We start from the raw sequence: 27,741 nt of genomic DNA, 5'->3' as shown, positions 1-27,741 counted from the left end.
GTGCTTCACTGAACATACAGGAACCCATTCACAGCTCTGCCTCCTCTCCCTTCCGGGTCCTTCCCTCCCTCCCACCTGAATGGTTCATGGCTGGACAGGTCGCTTGAGTCACCCACTTTGGAAAGGCACAGTATCTGAAAGTGCCTGAGGAAGTAAACATTTGACATGTGAATACAGGAACATCTAGGAACATTGTTTCTGAGACACCTCATGAAAAATTTCTATTTATGAACACAGGATAAGGACATGATAATAGTAAGATGTGAAGGCCCTCATTACCAACATTCATCCCAGGTTCTTATATAAAGAATAGCCAATTGAGCACGCTTGAACGTGTTAGGTTGCGATATGGCTTGCAATGCCAGCTTGGAGGAATGCAACAGGAAAAATGGAACACCTTCAGACCAGCTATGTTTTTTCACCTGTTTCTGTTAGCCCTTATTGAAGGAAGAGATTTTTAACTTTAGTTATCTGATTATTTGAGAAAGAAAAGTTTTTACTCAGGAATAAGGTTACATAATACAAAATTTTCACAAAGAGTTTGGATCAGTAACCTAGATTCTAAAAGTGCGAGAAAAGGCAATGTATTGGTTTAAAGTATGTGCTCGGTGTTTAGAGGAATTTATGAGGAAGAACTGAGTCAGTCAGGAAAGATAAAACACAAAGGCAACTCAGCAAAGTACTACCCTAGAAATAGGATCAGAAAAACTACACAGGAAAACTGAAGGTTGGAATATAGCAATAATACTAGCACCTAAATAAAAAACATATGTAATTTTAGACTAACATTGTAGATTTCAACAGGAACTGTACGACTGCAATCTGTTACACTCCTATGTATATTGCGAATGCTAAAGCTGTGATATTTCAGTCCTGGACTGAGTTTCAAGTTAAATTGAGATCAAGCTGTGATGTTTTAATCCAGGAATCAGGTTCAGCATTTTATGATTACATTGCTAATTTTATTTTTTCTCTCCTTGCAATAGTGGCAGATTCAAAGCAAGCAGCAGATTATAACGATTAGTGACAGGCTCAGCTGCCAAAGAGTTAAACGATACTTCAGTGGGAGTTATACTTAACTCCTGATGATAGCCAAACATTATTGGAATTTTAATTTGGAGCTGATCTATGTTGGATGAATGAGAACCAAATTAAGCCCAAGCATAAATCTCACTGTCATACCCTCACTCTTATTTTTCATAATAGGCATACTTTGGCCTTTCAAATTTCTCAATGAGATATCTGGACTCCAAAATATCCTGCTCACCATCTGCTTCTCATATGAAGGACATGCGATGCAAGTAATCCACATTATCCTTGTTTATCTTAAGGGAAGAAGGTTTCATGTGGGGACAAGTAATGTCTATGAAGAAGGAAAAAGGATTTATATTTTCTAAGATCGTAGGAACTGCAGATGCTGGAGTATCTGAGATACCAAGGTGTAGAGCTGGACGAACAGAGCAGGCCAAGCAAAGCTGATGTTTCAGGCCTAGACCCTTCTTCAGAAAAAATAAGTTCGCACATAAAAGGACAACGAGATTTAAATTCATACAATGTCATATACTTAACAAAAAAATCTCAAAAGGAATAGACAGTATAATTTTCCTGGCTTAAACTGCCATTAAATACATCTTTCTTCTGATGTTACTGAGATGTTTCATACTGCCTCTGAAACAAAAAAGGAGTGGTTATTTATTTATTAATCTGGAAATGAAGGCAATACCTGTTGCCCATGTTGTGTTTCCAACCTCTACCAGCAGACATTTTTTGCAACACTGTCAATATTCTGAGCATTTTAAGAAAAATGCAATTCTGCACTGTTTTCAACATGTCTCTTGCCAACTACTAACTCCCCGCACATCCTTCTTGTGTAATCAAGCATGCACTGACCTTATCAATAATAAAGGATCTCTGCAAAAAGAAAACTTCTTCAACAGCATAACTTTGACAAGGATCAAGTGAAAACGCATTTACTACAGCTGAACAGTGCTGTTGACAAATCTAAACCACTAAGTTATGCACTGAAGTGAAGTGAGATCTGTTATCACACAATCATTTTTTTATGGAAAGCATTAAATAGAACAGATAATATGAAAATATTAATTCACTGCCAATATGAAAATATTTTGAAGAATTTATTGTGAAGGATAGTATCTTTCTTCATCTTACAACTTGTGCAATCATACTGAAACATGTGCTAATATGAAGAATTTACACCATAGCACTGTGCACAACTGCTTGCTTGAAGATACCATATGGAAATCTATTTCTAATAGATTATAAATCAGAACGGTTTGGGACAGAGCACATTTAGAAATGTGACTGCCCAACTAAGAAATCATTCGAATTGGGCAGTCCCCATTCAAAATTGTTGGTTGGTTTTTTACAAGTTACCATCTCCTAAAAGGTATATAATTTTGCCTAACAAGCCACACTAATTGTACAGTCGACATGATATGTCTTATGATTCATATGTGCCTTGGAGCCAGACCAATCCAGTCCCTCAAGCATAGATATTACAGTTTGATATACGCCAGTTTTTACACTACTCTGTTTGAAACTCATTGGCCTTATGGTTAGGAAAGAGTTGGTGCAAGTGTTCAGCTTTCCTGATATAATTTCTAGAACTTTGAAATGGCAATTTGCATATATTGTTCATTTGTAGCTGCCATACAAAACAACACCAGTAGCTGAAGCTGGAAGAAGAACCAGGAGAAAATGTGTTAAGAAAGCAACCACTGTTGTATTCTGGATTGCCTGCAAGTCCCAAGAGCCTCAAGCTCATCTAGAACATTTCATTGACAATAAGGATGATGTGAAATTGGATGGGATGAATCCCTCTGCAGTACAAATCCTATTTTAAGTTGCTCATTAAGGAAGAATTTCAAACTGTAGATAAAAACTGTCAGCTTGTGTTCAGTGCATGCAGGATGGCCAGATTTACAAGCAGGAAAGCTTTTACAAAATACTTTCATCACTGCTGCTAACAATAGCATTTTCTATGCCTAATTTACCCCACTTTTGAAGTATATCTGAAGCCATCTTTTGTACATTTATGCCTGCAAAAGTGGATCTGACAATTTGAAGGAGCTATGACAGATTTTGCCATTACAGAGGAAAACAGAAACCACCTCACTTTTCCACTACACTGGAGATGAATTGGATGGCATTTCTGAAACACTTTTACCTGAGCAAGATGACTATGAGTTAGCTACAAAAGCATTGACAGCTTATTTCAAGCTGAAGCAAAACACATGATAAATGAGACAAACAGTTTCAGATGCGAGAAGTAATGAGCCAATGTGTTGATGATCCAGTGCTGCACACAATTGAAATTGCTAGCAGACAAATGTAACTTTGGTGAAGTAGATAGAAAGAATTTTTTGTCTCTTGTGAAGGGATTGACAGTGAGAGGGCACAGATTTGAACTAACTGGCAAATGAAGAAAAAGCAATATGAGAATTTTAGCACTTGATTCAGTCTGCACTTCAAGGGCTTGAAAGTATGCTGAACTTCAGTGATGACAATCTCATCTACAGTCATACTGAAAGTGAAGTAGAGACACAACTGTATGCATGTCTATATATCTCAGAGAATGCAACCTGAAATTGACCAAAAACAAGTGCCTATGCAATGAAAGTAGAACCAAATTCTTTTATCATATATTCAATAGTGAAGAAGAATTGCTAAATTGATGAAAAGTTGAAGCAATTGCCAGACAGGAAATCTGGAGTCAGCAAGCTCTCAGCATATACTGTGGTTACTCCATTCCTGATCTCATCATGCTATCTATCCCCAAATGTAACCTGACAAAAGGAATATATCACACATAAGATTTAAGAACACAATTAGGCCATTCGGTCCATTGAGTCTGCCCTGCCATTTGATCATTGCTGAGTGGGTTTGGGAAACATTTCTCCTGCTTCCTCCCCATAATTATTGATCACTTCATTCATCAAAAACCCGTCTACCTCAGTCTTAAATACACCCAATGACTTGGTCTCCACAGCCTTCCGGGGCAATGAGTTCCAGGGATTAACCACGCTCTAGCTGAAAAGAAAATTCTCCTCATCTCAGTTCTAAAGGTTCATCTCTTGACTCTGATGCTTTGCCCTTGTGTCCTGGTCTCTCATACTACAGGAAACATCTTCTCCACATCCACTCTATCCAGGCTGCTAGAATTCTAAAAGTATCAGCAAGATCCACCCTCACCCTTCTCAACTTCATTGAATACAGTCGCAGAGCCCTCAACCGCTCCTCATATGACAGGCCCTTCATCCCCAGGATCATTCTTGTAAAACTCATCTGAAACCCCTCCAATGTCAACACATCCATCTTAAGATGCGGGGCTCAAAACACTCAGAATATTCCAAATGTGGCCTGACCAGAGCCTTATGCAGCCTCAGCACTACATCTCTACTCTTGTAGTCTAGCCCTCTTGAAATGAATGAGAAGACTGCATTTGCCTTCCTACCTGCCAAGTGAATCCATAACTTAACCTTAACAGAATCCTAAACTAGCAGTTCCAAGTCAAGCATGTACATTGTCAAAGCTTCATGACCTCCTCAAGATGTCTGATCTATGCACAGAGCTACACACAAATGTTAATGTGGGCTTTGCAGACTTGCATACTGGTAAATACCAACTTGCTGTCGCTGATGATGGCAGTAGATTTCCAGCCATGAAAATAGTAACATATATCTCAATGAAAAGTTACCCCAAAGCTTCACCATGTGTTCCCTTTGTTTGGAATACTTCAAATAGTAAGATGTGACAACAGGCTGCCATTCTACAGTGATGAAAATCAGTAAATTTGCAAACTATTTAGATTTAGCTCATTCAATGATCATGCCTCATTGGCCCAAAGCTGCAAGAGAAACCAAGAGATTTATGCAAACTTTGTAAAGAATAACAAATACACGACAATGTCAACTACAAATGACAGCAAGTCATGGAGGCAAAAACGATATTGTTTTCTTCGCAATCACAGAGCAACTCAATATTTGACTGCTGGACAGCCCCAGTCACATTCATCTCTACACATCATTCGTATACATGTCTCACTGAGCTAACAGAACAAAACATATAATTCTGAGCTACGCAACGAAAGCCAGGTGGATAAAGTATTTGAGATGTGTGATGGTCATGTTGGAAGGCAAGCAACTCCTCTAACAGCCAACGACTGACGATTGACACGAGAGGATAAAATATCGCTGGTATGGACATTTCACTAATGATCACATGAAATACATCATCACTCAAAGCACTGAAAATATCAGTCATAAGCTCTGAATTGATTCAAAAATTTGTATCTCAGATGAAGAACATGAGCCAAATGCAATAATGTTTGATGTTAAGTGATATCCTAATCATAAGAGAAGATGTCGACCATATGTCAGCGACAATGTGACAAAATGAACTGTTTTTAGTTGCTGGACAAATCTCTCATCCCATTGTAAATAAGTGAAGTTGGCTTTAATTATACAATAATTTGAATGGTCAATTCATGCTTAACATTACTGTTTAAAGTTTGGAGGCAAATCATTGAAATATGTAACATCTCTCATTTAATAAGGGGAGGGACTGTACGGTTTTGAAGCAGTAATTAATTGACTTTAATTAATTACTTGTAGTTGCCATACAGAACAACACCGAATGATGGAGCTGCAAGAAGCAGGAGAAAGATTGTTAGATGTTGTGTAATCGCAGATATTTTTGTATTCTGGTGTGTTGAAACTGTTTCTAAGTTTCAAGAACATTATTTTTGTCTAAGAACCTTGAGGCTGAGGGCTAAATCCTAAATTAGAATACCAAGATGTGTTCACCCAAACTTAAGACATACAGAAATTAATGGGAAAACAGATTTAATGTTTGTATTTGGGTTACCCTGAAAGACCCAACAGAGATAAAAATTCGACATATTCTCGAATCCAGATATCTTTACATCAGCGATATGAAGAGCAGAACCACGGAACATTGGAAGAGGACAGCACCTCAACTTCAAAACACGAAATAAATTGCAAAGGCCATCCTGCAGCAATTTCAAGTCCATGTTTCATTATTATTGCATAATTCCTGGTGCGCAACCATCATGTGAGACCAACAAACCCATAAATAAAAACCTCCATACAAACAATGGCAAAACATATGAATTTATTTACTCTCTGATAGTCTGACCTTCAATGATGATCATTCAAATGCATCCAGTTCATTTACATTTTGGTATAAAGTGCAACATGACAAGCACTGAGTTTGCTTCATTTCAGTTGAGAGACTGCAGCTTTTTCTTCTAAAGAGGGATGGCAAGAACCACCTGAATCCAAGATAACAAAGTGTGGAGCTGGATGAACACAGCAGGCCAAGCAGCATCTCAGGAGCACAAAAGCTGACGTTTCGGGCCTAGACGTTTCATCAGCGAGGGGGATGGGGAGAAGGCCCCAAACCCCACCTCTTCCTCCGTTACATTGATGACTGTATCGGCGCCGCCTCTTGCTCCCCAGAGGAGCTCGAACAGTTCATCCACTTCAACAACACCTTCCACCCCAAGCTCAAGTTCACCTCGGCCATCTCCAACACATCCCTCACCTTCCTGGACTTCTCAGTCTCCATCTCAGGTAACCAGCTAGAAAGTGATGTCCATTTCAAGCCCACTGACTCCCACAGCTACCTAGAATACACCTCCGCCCACCCATCCTCCTGCAAAAATTCCATCTCCTATTCCCAATTCTTCCGCCTCCGCTGCATCTGCTCCCAGAATGAGGCATTCCACTCCCGCACATCCCAGATGTTCACGTTCTTCAAGGACCGCAATTTTCCCCCCGCAGTGGTCGAGAACGCCCTTGACCGCGTCTCCCGCATTTGCTGCAACACATCCCTCACACCCTGCCCCCGCCACAACCACCCCAAGAGGATCCCCCTCGTTCTCACACACCACCCCACCAAACTCCGGATACAACGCATCATCCTCCGACACTTCCGCCATCTACAATCCGACCCCACCACCCAAGACATTTTTCCATCCCCACCCTTGTCTGCCTTCCGGAGAGACCACTCTCTCCGTGACTCCCTTGTTCGCTCCAAACTCCCCTTCAACCCCACAACACCCGGCACCTTCCCCTCCAACCGCAGGAAGTGCTACACTTGCCCCCACACCTCCTCCCTCACCCCTATCCCAGGCCCCAAGATGACTTTCCATATTAAGCAGATGTTCACCTGCACATCTGCCAATGTGGTATACTGTATCCATTGTACACGGTGTGGGTTCCTCTACATTCGGGAAACCAAGCGGAGGCTTGGGGACCGCTTTGCAGAACACCTCCGCTCGGTTCGCAAAAAACAACTGCACCTTCCAGTCGCGAACCATTTTAACTCCCCCTCCCATTCCTCAGACGACATGAGCCTCCTGCAGTGTCACAATGATGCCACCCGAAGGTGGCAGGAACAGCAACTCATATTCCGCTTGGGAATCCTGCAGCCCAATGGTATCAATGTGGACTTCACCAGCTTCAAAATCTCCCCTTCCCCCACTGCATCCCAAAACCAGCCCAGTTCGTCCCCTCCCCCCACTGCATCACTAAACCAGCCCAGCTCGTCCCCTCCCCCCACTGCATCCCAAAACCAGCCCAGCCTGTCTCCACCTCCCTCACCTGTTCTTCCTCTCACCCATCCCTTCCTCCCACCCCAAGCCGCACCTCCATTTCCTACCTACTAACCTCATCCCATCTCCTTGACCTGTCCATCTTCCCTGGACTGACCTATCCCCTCCCTACCTCCCCACTTATACTCTCCTCTCCACCTATCTTCTTTTCTCTCCATCTTCAGTCCGCCTCCCCCTCTCTCCCTATTTATTCCAGAACCCTCTCCCCATCCCCCTCTCTGATGAAGGGTCTAGGCCCGAAACGTCAGCTTTTGTGCTCCTGAGATGCTGCTTGGCCTGCTGTGTTCATCCAGCTTCACACTTTGTTATCTTGGATTCTCTAGCATCTGCAGTTCCCATTATCACCAAATGAAATCACATTAGAGATCATCACAAACTGGACGCCTGTTTTCTGTTTCCCTAGTTGACCTTCAATACATTTTGATAGAATAATGTTTTCAATCAGTGAATAGGCCCTCCCCTGAGCTTTTGCTGAAGGATTGATGAAATAGGTCATTGATGAAATAGCTGAAATTGTTGGGCAGTGGGCACTACTTTGAGCAGCTCCTGCAGTGATGTCCTGGGGTTGAGATGATGGCCATCCAACAACCAATGTGACCTTCTTTCTATTAGGGACCATGCCACCCTTTTGAAGAGATTTTCTTCAATTCCCATTCACTGCAACGTTACCAGGCTCCTTAATTCACATTTGGTCAATTGCTGCTTTGATGTCAAAGGCAGTCACTCCCATCTCACTCCTGGAATTCAGCTCTCTTGTCCGTGTTTGGACTAAGAATATGAGGTCTACATCTGAGTGCTCCTGATAGAAACCAAACTATGTGTTGCTGAATAGATTATAATCGAGCAATTTGTTTTTCAGAGCACCTTCTATGATTTTGCTGATGATTGACATCTGACTCAGAGAATATCCTTCAATGGAAACTGGTCATCAAACTTAATAAATGGCAAATGACTATATTACCAGAAGAAATGATGCCCTATGGTTTGCAATTTTTACAGGTTTAAATGTCCATCACTGAAAGATAAAAAAAATGGTTGTGTTGCTGTGCAATATAAACTGGGCTAAGCACAAGAACACTCGGTGTAATGTTTGAAATGCTGTTTTTTGCTGGCTGTTCATGCAGTCTCCCTGCCTTATCAATATGGCTGGTGAGGAAAACACCATTTGAAAAAAAGGAAGGCTGAGAAATGATTTGGACACCTAAATTTAAACGAAATATAACAGCACACTTTACAAACGCGAGAAGTTTTACTCAGAGAGTAGTAAGGGAATGGAACGCTTTGCCTGCAACGGTTATAGATTCACCAACTTTAGGTACATTTAAGTTGTCATTGGATGGGCATATGGACGTACATGGAATAGTGTAGGTTAGATGGGCTTGAGATTGATATGACAGGTCGGCACAACATTGAGGGCCGAAGGGCCTGTACTGCGCTGTAATGTTCCATGTTCTATGTTCTAAGTGACATTCATTGCAATTCTTCTGTGCAAATTTAAATGGCAAGGGAACAGATGTTCTTTCACAAACATTCTGAAAACATGAATGTTATTGGTCATCTAGGTTTGCGTTTCAAATGTTTGCACTTGAATGTTTAAGTATGTAAGCAATTAATATGAAACTGAACTAGTAAAGAGCATCTTTGGCTTATATTCGATTATAAAGGCAATGGTGCACTTCTCAATCTATTGTATATTTTCCTCAGTAGAATTTTCCTCTGTGATTTAGAGTGAACTTGTTATGCAAGGTGTGGTATATCACAAGATCTGAGCTCTTTTGAGGAGGAGTAGACAACAGCATTCCAATGTTCATACAGTGTGGGACAGAAGGAACACAGGTCTGGAAGCATCAGAGGAACTGGAAAGTCAACATTTTGGGTCAGGACCCTTCATCGGGACTGGGGAGAGAGCTAGTAAATAAATAGAGAGAGGAAGGGTGGGGCTGGGGAAAGGTAGGTGGGATGGTGATAGGTGGATTCAGGTAGGGGGTAGTGCGGATTGGTCAGTAGGAAGGGTGGGGAAGATAGTTGGGAGAGAAGATGGACAGGTTGTGTCAGGTCAAAGAGGCAGGGATGTGAGGGAGGGTTGGACATGGTATGAGTATGGTATATTGTAAATAGTTGCGGTCCCAGCACCCAACCTTGCAGAACGCCACTGGTCACTGCCTGCCATTCCGAAAGGGACCTGTTTATCACTACTCTTTGCTTCCTGTCAGCCAGCTAATTTTCAATCCAAGCCAGTATTTTGCCCCCAATACCATGTGCCCTAATTTTGCTCACCAATCTCTTATGTGGGACTTTATCAAAGGCTTTCTGAAAGTCCAGGTATACTACATTCACTGGCTCTCCCTTGTCCATCTTCATAGTTACATCCTCAAAAAATTCCAGAAGATTAATCAAGCACAATTTCCCCTTCGTATATCCATGCTGACTCAGACCTATCCTGTTACTGCTATACAAATGATTCATAATTTCATCTTTTATAATTGACTCCAGCATCTTTCTCACCACTTATGTCAGGCTAACGGGTCTATAATTCCCCGTTTTCTCTCTCCCTCCTTTCTTGAAAAGTGGGACAACATTAGCCACCCTCCAATCCGCAGGAACTGATCCTGAATCTATAGGACATTGGAAAATAATTACCAATGCGTCCACGATTTGTAGAGCCACCTCCTTAAGTACCCTGGGATGCTGGCCATCAGGTCCTGGGGACTTATCAGCCTTCAGACCTAACAATCTATCCAACACCATTTCCTGCCTAATCTAAATTCCCTTCAGTTCATCCATTACCCGAGGTCCTTCAGCCACTATAACATCTAGGAGATTGCTTGTGTCTTCCCTCATGAAGACTGTTCCTCCAGTCACTGTGACACTGGAGGAGGCCTAAGATGGACATGCCACAAAGAGAGTGGGAGGGGGAGTTAAAAAGATTGGCAGCCGGAAAGTGTTGTTGATTATAGCACACTGAGCGTGGATGCTTTGCAAATCTGTCCCCAAGTCCACGCTTCATCTCACCAATGAGGAGGAGGCCACATTGGGAGCAACGGATACAGTAGACCAGGTTGGAGGATGTGCAGGTGAATGCTTATTGGATTTGTAAAGTTTGTCTTGGGCCTTGGGTGGACGTGAGAGGGAAGGTATAAGAGCAGGTGTAGCACCTCCTGCGGTTGCAGGGAAAGGTGCTGGGTGTGGTGGGGTAGTTGGGAGTTGGGTGCGTGGAGAGGACGAGGGAGTCACAGAGTGAGCAGTCACTACTAAAGGCAGATGGGGGGGGAGGAGGGAAATATCTCTTTGGTGGTGGGGATTGCAGTTGGCAAGGAAGTGGTGGAGGATGATGCACTGGATAGCATTCCAGTGCTTGGTCAAATCAGTTTTAGGGTGGAATATGATGGTAAATCTAATTACTTGCTGTTGATGGCAGAGGGAAAGAACTGTCCCTGATGAGAAGAAATTGGTTCAGGAAGATATGGTTAAACTGGACTGAATTATTTACAGTGATATTGGGAACTGCAGGTGCTGGAGAATCCAAGATAACAAAGTGTGATGCTGGATGACCCTCTCTGACGAAGGGTCTAGGCCTGAAACGTCAGCTTTTGTGCTCCTGAGATGCTGCTCGGCCTGCTGTGTTCATCCAGCTTCACACTTTGTTATCTTGAATTATTTACAGTTGGGATCAATGAGAAAACATCTGACATTCCAGAAATGCTAAGGCAGCAAAAAGCAATCTTTTAGCATGAAGGACTAAATAATAAAAGCAGACACCACAAGGCTGAAGTCAAGATAAATAGCAAATGTAGAGCTTACATTTTGTAATGCTTAGATGAGTGTCTTACGTTCAGTGAGGAGCAGTAAATAAAAAGCTGAATGGATTACTGAGTGAAGGGACAATTAAGGAAGTGAAGAGCATTAAATGAGCCAAACCTATTGTGGTTGTCCATGAAACAGTTAGAGCCATTCAGATATGTGGAAATTATAAGTAAACAAACATGGTAGGTGATCAAGAAAGATATTTGTCAGTGCTTGTGAATAGCAAGTAATTAAATTTATCACACCCGATTCACCAAATGGACGGTAAACATATCCACCCTATCTAGGATAAGAATTAGAGGATTTTATAAGCAATGAGATCTGAGAACAAAGAAGAATTTAGAAGATTCATGGAAATTATTGATGTATTATTCAATGTTCATTCACAAATTGGCTAATACATTCATTCCATGGTATCAAATGCTCAAACATGGAAAGATTGGGAGTGGTTTGTGGAGTGTTAGAAAGCACTTGAAGCAATGAAGAAAACACTAACTAATGTTCCTGAACTATGACCTCAAGAGAAGATTGGTCTTAGCATGCAATACCTCACTGCAAGGCTGGATGTGGTGTTATTTCAGATTGTGGAAGATGTTCAGGAGAGGTCTGTAGCATGTGCTGCATGTACTGAAACAAAATCAAAGCAAAAATACTCACAAGTTGAGTATAAAGGTACGTATGATCATATAAATATATGAACCAGGAGCAAAAGTAGGCAATTCACCACCACAATCCTCTTCCGCTTTTTGAACGAGCAGGTCTATTCTGACAGTGGCCTCAACTCCACTTTCCTGCTTACCCTGATACCCTTTCACTCTTTTGTTAGCTAGATTTTTGACTATCTCTTCCTTAAAAATATCATATGCTACATCCACTGTGCTCTAGGAAATAGAGTTCCACATACTCACAACACCCTGAGAGAAAACACTTCTCCTCTTCTCGGTCTTAAATGGCTAAATCTTTATTTTTAAACCATCCCCTAGTCTTTCCCCAGAGGAAAAACATCCTCTCAGCAAGCCCCCTGTCAAGACCACCCAGGATTTTGCCCATTTTACTAAGATCACCTCTCATTCTTCTAAACTTTAATGGATACAGACCAAACTATCCTACGTTTCCTGATAGGATCAAATCCCCACCCCACAATCCTAGGAATAAGTCAAGTAGACCATCTCTGAACTGCTACATCTGAAATAAGGCCAGTACTCTAGATGTAGATTCTCCAATAACTCATATAACTGTAACAAAATATCTCTTATCTCCCAATACTCTTGCTATAAACATTTTATTTGTATTCCTAAATACTCGCGGTCCCTGCAAACCAGATTTCTGTGATTCATTTACCTGTACACACAAAATGCTTTTGCACCTCAATCTTCTGCAATCTCTCTAGGCATCAAGATGTCACTTCTTTATTCTTCCTGCCAAGATATATGGATTGTCAGAAGTTCCACAAATACTTATAGGGTAGAAGCTTGTTTTATGAACTGACCACACATGTGATCATATTTGGTTCAAATAAGAGAATATCATTCTTTATGCTTCAGAGATGGGCATTGATTTTGATGGCCTATTAGGTCTATTGTCTCACGAATTCCAATGAAGACTGGTTCATTTCTAGCCACTGAATTACCTGTGAATTAATTTAAAAGCATAAATGGCACAGCAAGTTCTGCCTGGAAATTAGTGAAGAAACATCAAAGGAAATGATGCTTGGTAAGGCACTTAATCATGGCATGAATGACATGACATAATCGTGGCAGCTGACATGAAGATGGGTGGAGTTGCTGATAGTGCCGACGATTGTGAAAGAATGCAACAGCATGTAGATAGATTGGTAACTTGGGCACAGAAATGGCAGATGGAGTTTAATGCAGACGAATGCAAGATGTGCATTTTGAAGGGTCAAATTTAGGTGTGATTGTATGGTAAATGGCAGAATCCTTAGGAACATTAATATACACACAGGTCTGGGCGTGCACAGTTCCCTGAATGTGGCAATACAGGCAGCCAAAGTGATTAAGAAGGCATATGGCATGCTTGACTTCATTGGCCGGGGCACGGAGTACAAGAGTTGGTAAACCAAACTGCAGTTATATAAAACCTTTGTTAGGCCGCATTTGGAGTATTGTGTGCAGTCTTGGTGGCCACACTACCAGATGGACATGAAAGCTTTGATAAAATTGTAGATAAGGTTCACTAGGCTATTGCCTAGTCTCAATGGCATTGGCTATGGGAAAGGTTAAGAAGACTAAGATTGTTTTCACTGGAAAGATGGCAGCTGAGAGGAAACCTGATACAGGTCTATGGGTGGCACGGTGGCTGAGTGTTTAGCACTGCTGCCTTACAGTGCCAGGGACACGGGGTCAATTCCACCCTTGGGCAACTGTCTGTGTGGTGTTTGCACATTCTCCCCATGTCTGTGTGGGTTTCCTTCGGGTGCTCTGGTTTCCTCCCACAGACCAAAGATGTGCAGGCTAGGCGGATTGGCCATGCTAAATTGCCCGTAGTGTTCAGGGATGAGTAGATTAAGTGGGTTATAGGGTGTTGGGTCTAGGTGGGATGTTCTGAGGATCAGTGTGGACTTGTTGAGCTGAAGGACCTATTTCCACACTGTAGGGATTCTACTAAAAAAATTATGAGGCAGAGATAGGATGGACAGTCAGAGGCTTTAGGGAGATGTACAAGGGAGGTTAATCACACCAGAGAGTGGTAGGAGCCTGGAACGCAGTGCCAGAAGGCATGGTGGAAGCAGGCATGTTGGCAACATTTAAGAGGGATCTGGATGGTTACATGAATAGGGAGGGAACAGAGGGATATGGACCAAATAAGGGCAAAAGGTATGTTTTTTAGTTTGGTCAGGGCATGATGATCAGCACAGGCTTGGAGGGCCACAGGGCTTGTTCCTGTACTGTATTTCTCTTTTGTTCTTTTTTCTTTTGAATTTCTAGCCTGACACATGTAATGCTGAGAAATTGCATGTGAATTTGTAGAAGTTAACTGAGTGTAGATTTAGGTTGACTCCAATATGGTTTCAGATTCATTACCCTGCCAAGGTGTAGAGTGAGAATGTCAGAGGAACTTCATCAGGAGCACAGAGGGATAGTCCACATGAAAGCTGTAGCAAGAAGCTATGTTTGGTATACAAGGATAGAGAAAGATAGAAACGTAGAGGACATGAGCAGGAGTAAGCAAGTTGATCCTTTGATCCTGCTCCTCCATTTAATATGATCATGGCTGATCATCGAGTCCAAAACGCTAATCCCACCCAACCCCACATCCCTTGTCCCCTTTAGCCACAGGAGCTATATCTACCTATTTCTTGAAAACCCATAATGTATTGGCCTCAACCACCACTGGTAAAGAATAGATACTGAAGAATTGCTGGAAGTTGGTGGTGTTCCTCAGAATGAGATGAGTTTGAACCAAGATTCTTTTCAATCTATAGCAACCACTAGAATGTGGGAACAAGAATTTGTTGACTACTTTGAAATAGATAGAGAAAGTACCTTGTTTCAGTGAAAAGCTGTAGGCTGTAGGTAAAGTGTTGAGTTTATTGCCAATACTAAAAGTGTCACAACTCAGAAATATTTGGAACCTTTAGACATGTTAACTTGGTAACTGCAGTGCGCAGCTACATGATGCTCTGAAAGTGAAATTGCAGATGTATAAAGGCATAAAAAGGCCCTTCAGCTTTACGGTTTTCAATATTATTGTAAAAGTGTATCAAGAGGGAAGGCATAACACACTGGAAATGGTTAAATGACAGTGTTAATAATGTGGGTAATTTTGAGCACTTCATTATAGGAATGATAGTAAAGCCCAGGACAGTATGCAACATAAGCTCACCAGGATGGTGATTGGAGTGGAAAAGCTACACTTGTGAGGAGTAATCTAAGAAATGGAGACAATTTCCACAGAGGTTCAAAAGGCCTAAAACAGTCCTGTGGAATGACAGAGGGCTCTTTCTGCCTCACCTTCTGCACCACTAGTCTCAATTCCTTGGTAATTAGATGTGTTGCTACATTGTGTGGTACATCGTTTTATTTCATCAGAATAGGTTTAAGATTTGGGCATCAGCCTCTTTCTCCTTCAGAGTGGATCATGAACAAAGCAGCTTTGGGAAGACAACAGCTTCTGAGTTTGTTTTTGAATTGCTTTCTCAAACAGGTAGTATCAAAATGATAGATCAAACAACCGCCTTTATAGCTATAAATTCCAATGATTCTTTTCTGGAAGTACTGCAACAAGTTCGGCTAGAACTCAGCTGCCACGAGACGAGAGCAGTTTCAACTCCAAAAGGCTGTCATTTATACACAGAAGTCAGCCTCTTCATTCTTCATCCCAGTGAAGAACTAGATCGGTCCCAAACTGCAGACATGTCTTCCCTTCCAGAGATATGTAAACAAAAACAGAGTTACAAAGCAACTGCAACCCCTGGTCTGTGTTATTGGGCCGAAATGCTAGCGTGGATCAGTATTGCTGTGAAGGTCACACAGCTTGACAGGAGCTATTAAACTATTCTATGCTGCAGATCAAAGAAAGATTCCCCCTCTCTCTCTCCTCCGAATGCAAAACAGTAAGGTCACCTTTGAGAAGAAAATAGGACCAAGGTCCATCAGTTATTCGCCGAGCCGAGAATCATGAAATCAAATGCTTCACCACAAATGTCCGTGTTACCAGTGTTATCCAAAATGACAGCTGCAACGTTACATCATTTACACGTCTTTTTTTTTAACTGTTATCTTTATACTCAACATAGATTTTTAAATTGTGAGCATCTACATCATTTTTTTTTGCACATTTAGTTTAACCCAAGAAAGCCTGACTTGATTTAATACATAGGTGTATTTGGATTGGGAACAGATATCCACAAGGGAAGGGATCCTTACTAAATTAAACTTGTTGTGACCAACCAGGAAAGAGGCTGACTTCAAAAGCGAAGCCAGTTCCTCCCTCCTCACCTCGGACCATAATCATTTGGGGAATGCTGTCCAGAATCGGAATGAATTGGGCTCCATCACCTGGGAACTGGCTATAACAATTATCATCATGGGGAAACATTGCTGCAAGATACATACCATAGTCTATACAGGCACACGTAGAAACAGCAAAAATATAATTGAATTCAACCAGTTTTTCTCTATGGGGGTTTGGATCCTGGTTTCATCTGCAGTAGGATGCCAAGATTCCCAATTCATATTGAAAAGGAAAGATACTTAACTCAACAGCTAAGCTTGGAGGCCTTGGGGAAGATTGAGAAAGGATATTTTATGTATTTTCAGCATGGATGCAAATATCTTGTGTACAGCTGAATTTATTTATCAAGCTGATGGCAAAGCTGCTGCCTTCGAAAAAGTCTTCAATTCTTCCCCAAGTTCTTCTTGCAGCTCCTGGGCCTCTTTACTTTCTGCAGCAAAGTTGTGGAGTAAGCAGCAGTAAGAATCTGAAAATCTAGCTTGGCTGCATTGGAGGTGCCTCTAAATTGATTTAGACTCCTGCAGCACTGTGTAACACATAATGGAGTGCTTGATACTCCTGTACAGCTCATTCAATCTGTTTTCAGCTGTGGTTTGGGAAACCACAGAGATGGACAAAGGGGATAACTTTGACGTTCATGGAGCTTATGTGTGACTTGCTTTACAAGGTCAGATATTAGTAGGACTGTGGGCTGCTTAAATGATGGTATGATGACAACTGCAGAAATACAGCACCAAGTTACACACAAGCCAATGAATGAGATTACAATGCTTCAAAGTTTATATTGTTAACAGCATAAAGTAATGGACAATGTCGGGCTATTTTTACAACATGCCACTGCACTAACAGGAATCCAGCTACTTTATAGTTCTCTCCTGCTGCTCTTTGTTATCCATTGTAAACAGAATAAACTTGATGCCCCATCAAACAATTAGTCTGTTCTTTATTTCAGAGACCTGTGCACGTCTGACCGACTGATGTTCACCGTTTATCTAGTGGTAGCTTGAAAAGGAGAAATTTGTCGGGTTACAGGGAAAGCAAAGAGTGGTGGGGCTATTATGATTCCAAAACAAACGCAGATATGATGGGTTGAATTGAATTATTCTGTGCCGTACAATTCGGTAAAAAGAATGAATTAGATAAAATTTGAGGGCAATTGTGACTTTGGCAGTTCATCAGCAGTCATCTGGCAGCAGTGCTTTGTAACAGGTCTGACTATGATTTCACAGGCATGGCTTCTCAACGAAAGTACATACAGCTCAGCCTACATCTTCAATAGCAGTACCTCTGAGGCACCAGTCTTATTTACCCAGCATTCCCAGTTCCATTTATTCCTCCAAAAGGCAGAGGAACTCTCAATGAGAAAATCACTGCGTGGCAGCAGGAGCTGATAAAAATGCAGCAACACAGCCACAAGTCCTTCAAAAACATAACAGAAAGCTGGGGAAAATACAAAATATGAGCCAACAGGTTTTTCTTTTAAACTCTGCAGTTCTGATCAACCGATTTATGAGGGTATTTTTAAGTTACAGGAAAGCAGCATGATTAATGTTGCCAATATAATCATAGACTCATCTGTTTGGGGCTGCCCACAAAATTATTTATGTTTCCTGCATCCCTTTGAAAATATATTGGGGAAATCGCAAAGAAGGAAAACATTTGGAGATAATGGTACTTCAAATCTCTGCACAATATTGAATCAGGCATGTTTTGGAAAATCATGGTCCGTAACTTTGTCAATAATATATTTTAACGTGTCAGAATCAAACCAATACTTGAGGTTCAGCAATTTCAAATCCAGTCGTATGTTACTGAACAACTTGCAAGGTTTTAATATCTAAGTATTTTCAGCTGCAAGTAAATTACCTTTCTTTTCTTTCTTTTCCTCTTCCTCACCACCTGCACCCAGCAATGTGAATATGATGCCAGTCTGTGAGTTAACCCCCACAGCTGTGACCAGCATTTTGCCCGAACCCTCCATGACATGGGTACCTGTTTAAAGAAAAAGCAGGCAATGAAGATCATAACTTCAACTCACTGATAGTCAAATGGAATATCATCACCATATTACCAGGACTAAAAAATTTGCCAGTTATATTTAAGACAAATTACATTATCAATCACAACTTGTAACTACCCTTCGCTGAATTGGTCGAAGGAAATGTCTTGTCAAAGTGGATAACGCCTCAGCTGTGATTTAACACCAAGCTTTTGCTCAGAAAAGGACCTGGTTAATTGAAGGATTATTGGCCAGGATGCTCCTAAGTCCAAGATAACAGGGTGTAGAGCTGGATGCACACAGCAGGCCAAGCTGCATCTTAGGAGCACAAAAACTGACATTTCAGGCCTAGGCCCTTCATCAGAAATAGGGGAGGGGAAGAGGGTTCTGAAATAAATGGGGAGAGATGGGGAGGCGGATCGAAGATAGATGGAGGAGAAGATAGATGGAGAGGAGAAGATAGGTGGAGAGGTGTAGTGGGAGAGAGATGCCCTGAGGTTTGTCCGGAGGGAGGAGGGTAACTTCTTCAGGTTAAGCACAACTTGTTGTCTCGGATTCTCCAGCATCTGCAGATACTATTATCTCTACTACTAAGTCCATCCTGAATTAGCAGAAGCACAATTTTAAACTAAACATCAACCATTCAGCCACTGAGTTAGAAAGTTAGCTGGTACACGTGTCCCAATTTCAGGTCCTGCTTATAGACAGATGAGTTTGATTCATATCCCAAAATGGGAGCCTCACCAGTATGAGTGTCTGCTCAACATGAATATGTTAATTCTTTTATTCATTTATGCAACATGGGCATCACTGGCTAGCCAGCATTTGCTCTCTATGATAACAAGGTGTAGAGCTGGATGAATGCAGCAGGCCAAGCAGTATCACAGGAGCAGGAAGGCTGATGTTTTGGGCCTAGACCTCTCATCACAGGGGTTCATCCAACTCTACACCTTGTTATCTCAGATTCTCCAGCATCTGCAGTTCCTACTATCTATGATACAATTTGGTCTCTATACCTAGCTGTCCTGGAGATGATGGTGGCAACCTGCCTTCTTTAATATTTAAAGGCAGCCAGACTAAACATTTTACTAAGTCACTGTACTGATCTTGGGACACTGGAGAAATGAAAGTTGGCAGTCCACAAAAAAATTTAAATTTTTCTTCATTTAAGAATGTACTTTTGAAAAGAAATATACTTTTGGGAACCAATATTGGACTGAGACGAGAAACTGGTGAAAGAAATTATTTTATCTTTCTTACCATTAATGAGTTAATTCTCGGCATTGTAACTATTGTTAGCAGATTCAACACGATTGGCAGGCCTCATTAACAAGTCCTTCATTTGAAAATGTCAGCTTTCAATATTTTAACTGAATAACATGGATCTGTCATAGTACTGGGACATATGTCACACAAATTTCTGACTAGTTTCATAAAAGGAGTCACTAATGATGCTATCCTGCCAAGAACAGCCAATCGAGGAAATCTTGGTGGATAAGTAATTGCTACATGACTGCCTCTATAACAGTTTTGGTGCTATGCTTGAAACGTCCTTTGGAATAATTAGTGTATTTGACTCAATGACCTCTTTACATTGTGCAATTTAAGAAATGTCTGTTTTACTTTACACAAAACAAGACATTTGAGATGAACACAAGTGTAATTACTTTTTGAGTGGTGATCCTTTTTCAGAAAGCACACCTTCACACCCACCTCTCATGTGGAGGACAATATAATGACTTCTTTATAGGTCTTGTTTATATTTAGAGAATGTGGAACATTAATACTTAGTTAATAATTAAAAATGTGCAATGAAGCTGCTTGCGTTTCTAATTCCCTAGCAAAGGCAGGATATGCAAAGTGTAATTGCTTAGGTGAGAACTATGTGCTGAAATGTAAAGTACATTGAGCAATGTCTCATTTCAATCAGAAGAAACTAAACAGTTTGACAAACAGGCTGGCGCATTCAGTTTTCCTGATCACATGCGCATACAAGTTAGGAGCGGAAGTAGGCCATTTGGCCCTTCAAGCCTCCTCCACCATTCAATAAGACCACGGCTGATCTGCTTGTGTTCCAAATTCCGCATTCCCATCTACCCCAAATAACGCATGATTCCCATGTGTAACAGTAATATATCTACATCCATCTTTAAAATATTCAAAGTCCCCACCTCCACCACCTTCTGATACAGTCAATTTCGAAGATGCACAATCCTCTGAAAGATGAAAAATAAAAGCCCTGGTCTCTGTCCAAGAACAGTGAACCCTAATTTTAAAATAGTAATCTCAAATTCTGATCTGACTCACAAAAGGGAACGTCCATTCCACTTTCATCCCATCAAGACCGTTCAAGATCTTATAAACTTCAATCAAATTACACCTCTCTCTTCTAAACTCAAATGAAAATAAACCCAGCCTGTCGAATATTTCTTCATGAAATAGCCTGCTCACTCCATGTATTAATCTACTGTTCTGAACCGCCTCCAACACATTTACATCCTTCCTCAAATAAAGAGACCAAAACTGCACATCGTATTCAACATGTGGCCCCTCCAATGTCCTGATTTTTTTTCCATATATATTTCCTCACAGAATAAAGGATAGTTTCTCATTAGCCTTATTTACTTGATGGGCTTCTGTGAGTCATGCACTAGAATGCCTAGATCCGTCTGCACCTCAGAATTCAGTAGTCATTCTCCATGTAAATAACATTATGCATTTTTTTTATTTTTCTTGTCAAAATGTAATTGGGAAAATGTGACGTTCTACATGCCATCTGTGAGATTTGTGACCACGCACTTAATCTATCCATATCAATGTGCATCCTTATTACATTGTGCTCTCAGCTCACTTACCTAGCCATCTTTGCATCATCTGCAAATTTAATGACCATGACTTTGTTGCCCTTATGTAAATCATTGATATAAATTGTAAGAGTTTGAGAGTCTAACACAGACTTCTGCTGATCCCAATCATCACATCCTGCTAACAAAGAAGCAAAGAAACAAAGAAACAAAGAAACCTACAGCACAGGAACAGGCCCTTCGGCCCTCCAAGCCTGCGCCGATCAAGATCATCTGTCTAACCTGTCATCTATTTTCTAACGGTCCGTGTCCATTTGCTCACTGTCCATCCATGTACCTGTCCAAATATATCTTAAAAGACGCTAATGTGTCTGCGTCTACCACCTCCGCTGGCAACGCATTCCAGGCACCCACCACCCTCTGTGTAAAGAACTTTCCACGCATATCTCCCTTAAACTTTCCTCCTCTCACTTTGAACTCATGACCCCTAGTAATTGAGTCCCCCACTCTGGGAAAAAGCTTTTTGCTATCCACCCTGTCTATACCCCTCATGATTTTGCAGACCTCAATCAGGTCCCCCCTCAATCTCCGTCTTTCTAATGAAAATAATTCTAATCTATTCAACCTCTCTTCATAGCTAGCACCCTCCATACCAGGAAACATAATGGTGAACCTCCTCTGCACCATCTCCAAAGCATCCACATCCTTTTGGTAATGTGGCGACCAGAACTGTACACAGTACTCCAAACGTGGCCGAACCAAAGTCTTATACAACTGCAACATGACCCACCAACTCTTGTACTCAATACCCCGCCCAATGAAGGAAAGCATGCCATATGCCTTCTTGACCACCCTATTGATCTGCGTTGTCACCTTCAGGGAACAATGGACCTGAACACCCAGATCTCTCTGTTCATCAATTTTCCCTAGGACTTTTCCATTTACTGTATAGTTTGTCCTTGAATTTGATCTTCCAAAATGCATCATCTCGCATTTGCCCAGATTGAACTCCATCTGCCATTTATCTGCCCAACTCTCCAGTCTATCTATATTCTGCTGTAATTTCTGACAGTCCCCTTCACTATCAGCTACTCCACCAATCTTAGTGTCATCTGCAAACTTGCTGATCAGACCACGTACACCTTCCTCCAGATCATTTACACGTGAAAGGGACACATTTTTAAAGATTCTCTGTTTTCTGCCAGGCAGCCAATGTTCTTTTCATGTTTATATGTTATCCCCTAAACCAGGAACTCTTACTTTGTGCAATAATAATTCTCTTCATCCACAGTGTATGTTATTTCTTCAAGAAATTCCCACAAATTGGTCAAACACCCTTTCACTAAACCATGCTAGCTTTTCTCAATTATCTTAAATTTTTCCAGCTGTATAGTTATAACCCCCATAATGTTCAATTCAAACAACTTCTCCACAACAGACACCAAGCAATCTAGCCTACAGTTTCCTGTTTTCTACCTCCCTCCCTTTTTGAGGAGAGAGGTTATAATTGTAAATTTCCAATCTCATGCATGACAAATAAATTGGCCTTCCATTTGGTAAACCTGCAGGCAACTTATAAAATACTGTTGTTCTTACACTGACTGCAAGACTTAGAGCAATATTCATCTCAAAGGTGCAAAAGAGAAAATATAAAAAATATTCAGCAGATCAAACAGCTTTGGTGGAGAGAGAAACAGAAGAAAAGTTAACTTTCCTTTTTCTCTCCACAGTTTTAAACTGATCTGCGGAATAGTTTCATTAAATTGTCTTTTCATTTCAGATTTTCACCATCTATGGCAGCTTGCGTTTTGTTTAGCACTCTTGAATCATACGTCATGCAGCATAGAATCAGACCCTTGAATCCTCCAAGTCTATACTGGCCAAGAAACACCAAACTATACTAATCCCACTTAGTAGACTCTCTGAAATCCTGCTTACCAAATTGGATTTTTCCTGGGAACAATGGGAGGCACACAATGTGAAAGGACCACATTTCACCACAAGACAAGACCACCTCCTTTTTCTTATAGAATCCCCACAGCATGGACACAGGCCATTCAGCCCGTTAAGTCCACACCAACCCTATGAACAGCATCCCAGCCAGGCCCATACCCCTACACTATCCCTGCAACTGTGCATTTCCCATGGCTAACGCTACACAACCCTGGACACTATGGGGTAATTTAGCATGGCCAATCCACCTAATGTGCACATCTTTGGACTGTGAGAGGAAACCGAAGCACCTGGCAGAAACTCTCACTGACACAGAGGGAATGTGCAAACTCTTCACAGACAGTTGCTCGAGGCTGGTATCAAACCCAGGTCCCTGGCATTATGAGGCAGCAGTGCTAACAACTGGGCCATCGTGCTGCCCCCACCTCCCCCCACGGAGCCACTATGCCAGCTGGACGACTGGCAGTTCTAACTACTCTGCAATACTAGGAGAGGTGGGTGCTGCAAAATCAGATTAGGGACCTCTCAAGAGGGAGGTACAAATTAAAAACCGAGATGGCTGAGTGGGAAGATGCGCCAATTGAAGGGCTAACCTCTTCAGGTTGAATTATTAAGACTGTGGGAGTTGTTGCTCCTATCTGGATTACCGTCTGTCAAGCAGACAGCATCTGGTCCCAAAGACTAATTCCCCTTTCCCCCCAACTCTAATGATTAACACAGCGAGGTTTCCACCTTATAGCTGGCAGTCTCCTAAAACGATCCTTGATTGCTCTTTTAAATATGCAAATTGATTGCTCAACTTTTGCAACTTGCTACTGGATAGCTTTCTTGGTGGTGGGACAATAACAGAGAGCAATCCTGGCTCTCCACCTTATTACTAGCAACCTCCATCTTCCCCTGTCATTCAGGAACGTGTAAAATTGGGAAAACTACGGTAACACAAATTTTAAAGTTTTCAAAACTTTGAGACTAATGGGGTGGCAAACGTGTAGTGTGAGTTGCTCCTTACTGTATGACCTTGTAATTTCAATTGTTCTGCATTGCCAATGCTATTCACAGGGCAGTGAAAGAAAATTGGAAGTAAATCATGTTCTGCTGCTTTCAGTGGCTAGCTTTGGCATGACATTGGTAGAGACCAAGGTAAAATTGTTAATCAAACTCAATTATTATAGATAACAAAGTGTGGGGCTGGATGAACACAGCAGGCCAAGCAGCACCTTAGGAGCACAACAGCTGACGTGTTGGGCCTAGACCCTTCCCAAAATGTCAGCTTATGTGCTCCTGAGATGCTGCTTGGCCTGCTGTGTTCATCCAGCCCCACGCTTCGTTATCTTGGATTCTCCAGCATCTGCAGTTCCCATTATCTCTCAATTATTATAGAGCTCATAGAATCCCTACAATGTGGAAATAGCCCCTTAGGCCCAACAAGTCCACACTGACCCTCAGGGCATTCCAGCCAGATCCATCCCCATATAACCCACCTAATCTACACATCCCTAAACACTGCGAGCAATTTAGCATGGCCAATTCACCTAGCCTGCACCTCTTTGGACTGTGGGAGGAAACCCACATTGACACAGGTAGAATGTGCAAATTTCACACAGGTCCGAGGCTGGAATTGAGCCTAGGTCCCTGGTGCTGGCGAGGCAGCAGTGCTAACCACTGATATTCAACATATATTGAATATTCATTCTACAAAAGGTCCATTCTGGTGTTCGAATGAAATTTTAACATGTCATTTTACAGACTGCTCCCCCCAGTCCAACTTAATTCCACAATAAAGGTGTCTTCCCTTTAAACAATGCAATGATGTGTTGCAAATAAATGTAATATAAGATGTTTACACTTCAAGAAAGTGCTAATAACAGTTACCAAACCTCAGAGCTTAAGCTCTCAATACAGATCAATTTGAGAAAGCACGAAGGTTGAATCTTTAATCCCCATTTTTACATGTTTAGTAGACAGATTTCAGGCTTATTAAGAACTGTTCGTCTCTGTAATTAGCACAGCTGCTTGGAAGAATACATTTTATAATTAGCTGTAAATCTACAATTTTGCTTGTGACAAATGCAGATTTTTAAATCTGCATCCAAGGCTGCTAGTCAAAACCTTGACATATTTCAAAATGTTCAGGATGTTTCATACACACATTGCAGCGACACATTTCTTCAGCATGTGCTGTCTTTCATTATCCTTGACACAGTAAATTAGTCCTTGTACAGTGGAAGTCATTAAAGAACATGTCTTCTGACAGAACTAAAAATAGAATTAGGGAATGTTTATTGAAGGTAAGGATGTCAAAAAGCAGTGTTACAGATTGTAAAATGTGAGGCTGGATGAACACAGCAGGCCAAACAGCATCTCAGGAGCACAAAAGCTGACGTTTTGGGCCTAGACCCTTCATCAGAGAGGGGGATGGGGTGAGGGTTCTGGAATAAATAGGGAGAGAGGGGGAGGCGGACCGAAGATGGAGAGAAAAGAAGATAGGTGGAGAGGTAGGGAGGGGATAGGTCAGTCCAGGGAAGACGGACAGGTCAAGGAGGTGGGATGAGATTAGTAGGTAGATGGGGGTGCGGCTTGGGGTGGGAGGAAGGGATAGGTGAGAGGAAGAACAGGTTAGGGAGGCAGAGACAGGTTGGACTGGTTTTGGGATGCAGTGGGTAGAGCGGAAGAGCTGGGCTGGTTGTGTGGTACAGTGGGGGGAGGGGACGAACTGGGCTGGTTTAGGTACAGACTAAGGGGGTGGCCATGGGCACCCGCATGGGCCCCAGCTATGCCTGCCTCTTTGTAGGTTACGTAGAACAGTCCCTCTTCCACACCTACACAGGCCCCAAACCCCACGTCTTCCTCCGGTACATTGATGACTGTATCGGCACCGCCTCTTGCTCCCCAGAGGAGCTCGAACAGTTTATCCACTTCACCAACACCTTCCATCCCAACGTTCAGTTCACCTGGGCCATCTCCAGCACATCCCTCACCTTCCTGGACCTCTCAGTCTCCATCTCAGGCAACCAGCTAGAAACTGAAGTCCATTTCAAGCCCACCGACTCTCGCAGCTACCTAGAATACACCTCCTCCCACCCACCCTCCTGCAAAAATTCCATCCCCTATTCCCAATTCCTCCGCCTCCGCCGCATCTGCTCCCACGATAAGACATTCCACTCCCGCACTTGTCAAATGTCCAAGTTCTTCAAGGACCGCAACTTTCCCCCCACAGTGATCAAGAACGCCCTTGACCGCGTCTCCCGTATTTCCCGCAACACATCCCTCACACCCCGCCCCCGCCACAACCGCCCAAAGAGGATCCCCCTCGTTCTCACACACCACCCCACCAACCTCCGGATACAACGCATCATCCTCCGACACTTCCGCCATCTACAATCTGACCCCACCACCCAAGGCATTTTTCCATCCCCACCCCTGTCTGCCTTCCGGAGAGACCACTCTCTCCGTGACTCCCTTGTTCGCTCCACACTGCCCTCCAACCCCACCACACCCGGCACCTTCTCCTGCAACCGCAGGAAATGCTACACTTGCCCCCACACCTCCTCCCTCACCCCTATCCCAGGCCCCAAGATGACATTCCACATTAAGCAGAGGTTCACCAGCACACCTGCCAATGTGGTATACTGCATCCAATGTACCCGGTGTGGCTTCCTCTACATTGGGGAAACCAAGCGGAGGCTTGGGGACGGCTTTGCAGAACACCTCCGCTCAGTTCGCAACAAACAACTGCACCTCCCAGTCGCAAACCATTTCCACTCCCCCTCCCATTCTCTAGATGACATGTCCATCATGGGCCTCCTGCACTGCCACAATGATGCCACCCGAAGGTTGCAGGAACAGCAACTCATATTCCGCCTGGGAACCCTGCAGCCTAATGGTATCAATGTTGACTTCACCAGTTTCAAAATCTCCCCTTCCCCCACCGCATCCCTAAACCAGCCCAGTTCATCCCCTCCCCCCACTGCACCACACAACCAGCCCAGCTCTTCCCCTCCACCCACTGCATCCCAAAACCAGTCCAACCTGTCTCTGCCTCCCTAACCTGTTCTTCCTCTCACCTATCCCTTTCTCCCACCCCAAGCCGCACCCCCATCTACCTACTAACCTCATCCCACCTCCTTGACCTGTCCGTCTTCCCTGGACTGACCTACCCCCTCCCTACCTCCCCACCTATACTCTCTCCACCTATCTTCTTTTCTCTCCATCTTCGGTCCGCCTCCCCCTCTCTCCCTATTTATTCCAGAACCCTCACCCCATCCCCCTCTCTGATGAAGAGTCTAGGCCCGAAACGTCAGCTTTTGTGCTCCTGAGATGGTGCTTGGCCTGCTGTGTTCATCCAGCCTCACATTTTATTATCTTGGATTCTCCAGCATCTGCAGTTCCCATTATCAGTGTTACAGACTGGTTAGTTTTGTGAACACTCATTGGCCCCTCTGCTAGTATTTAAAGCCTAACAGTGAACAATCATCAGCAGGTGACTGTCACATACATTCAGCCCAATCTATTTCAAAGCTGAAAGCAGCTACTATTAATCCACATTG

The 27,741-nt window shown here is 42.5% G+C and overlaps 1 protein-coding gene across 26 annotated transcripts in view; it reads right to left on the bottom strand.

Moving 5' to 3' along the window:
* The window catches only part of atp2b2 (ATPase plasma membrane Ca2+ transporting 2), a 793,123-nt gene that overhangs the window by 211,334 nt on the left and 554,048 nt on the right, over positions 1-27,741 (bottom strand). For all 26 annotated transcript variants that reach the window (XM_048547367.2, XM_059649827.1, XM_048547364.2 and 23 more), the window contains one exon: positions 18,305-18,430. In XM_048547367.2, the coding sequence (XP_048403324.1) occupies positions 18,305-18,430 (126 nt within the window). The remainder of the gene's footprint in view (positions 1-18,304; positions 18,431-27,741) is intronic.

Source organism: Stegostoma tigrinum, chromosome 11 (genome assembly GCF_030684315.1).
Source record: "Stegostoma tigrinum isolate sSteTig4 chromosome 11, sSteTig4.hap1, whole genome shotgun sequence".
NCBI classification, from domain to species: Eukaryota; Metazoa; Chordata; class Chondrichthyes; order Orectolobiformes; family Stegostomatidae; genus Stegostoma; species Stegostoma tigrinum.
This window is presented reverse-complemented; position numbering and strand designations above follow the sequence as displayed.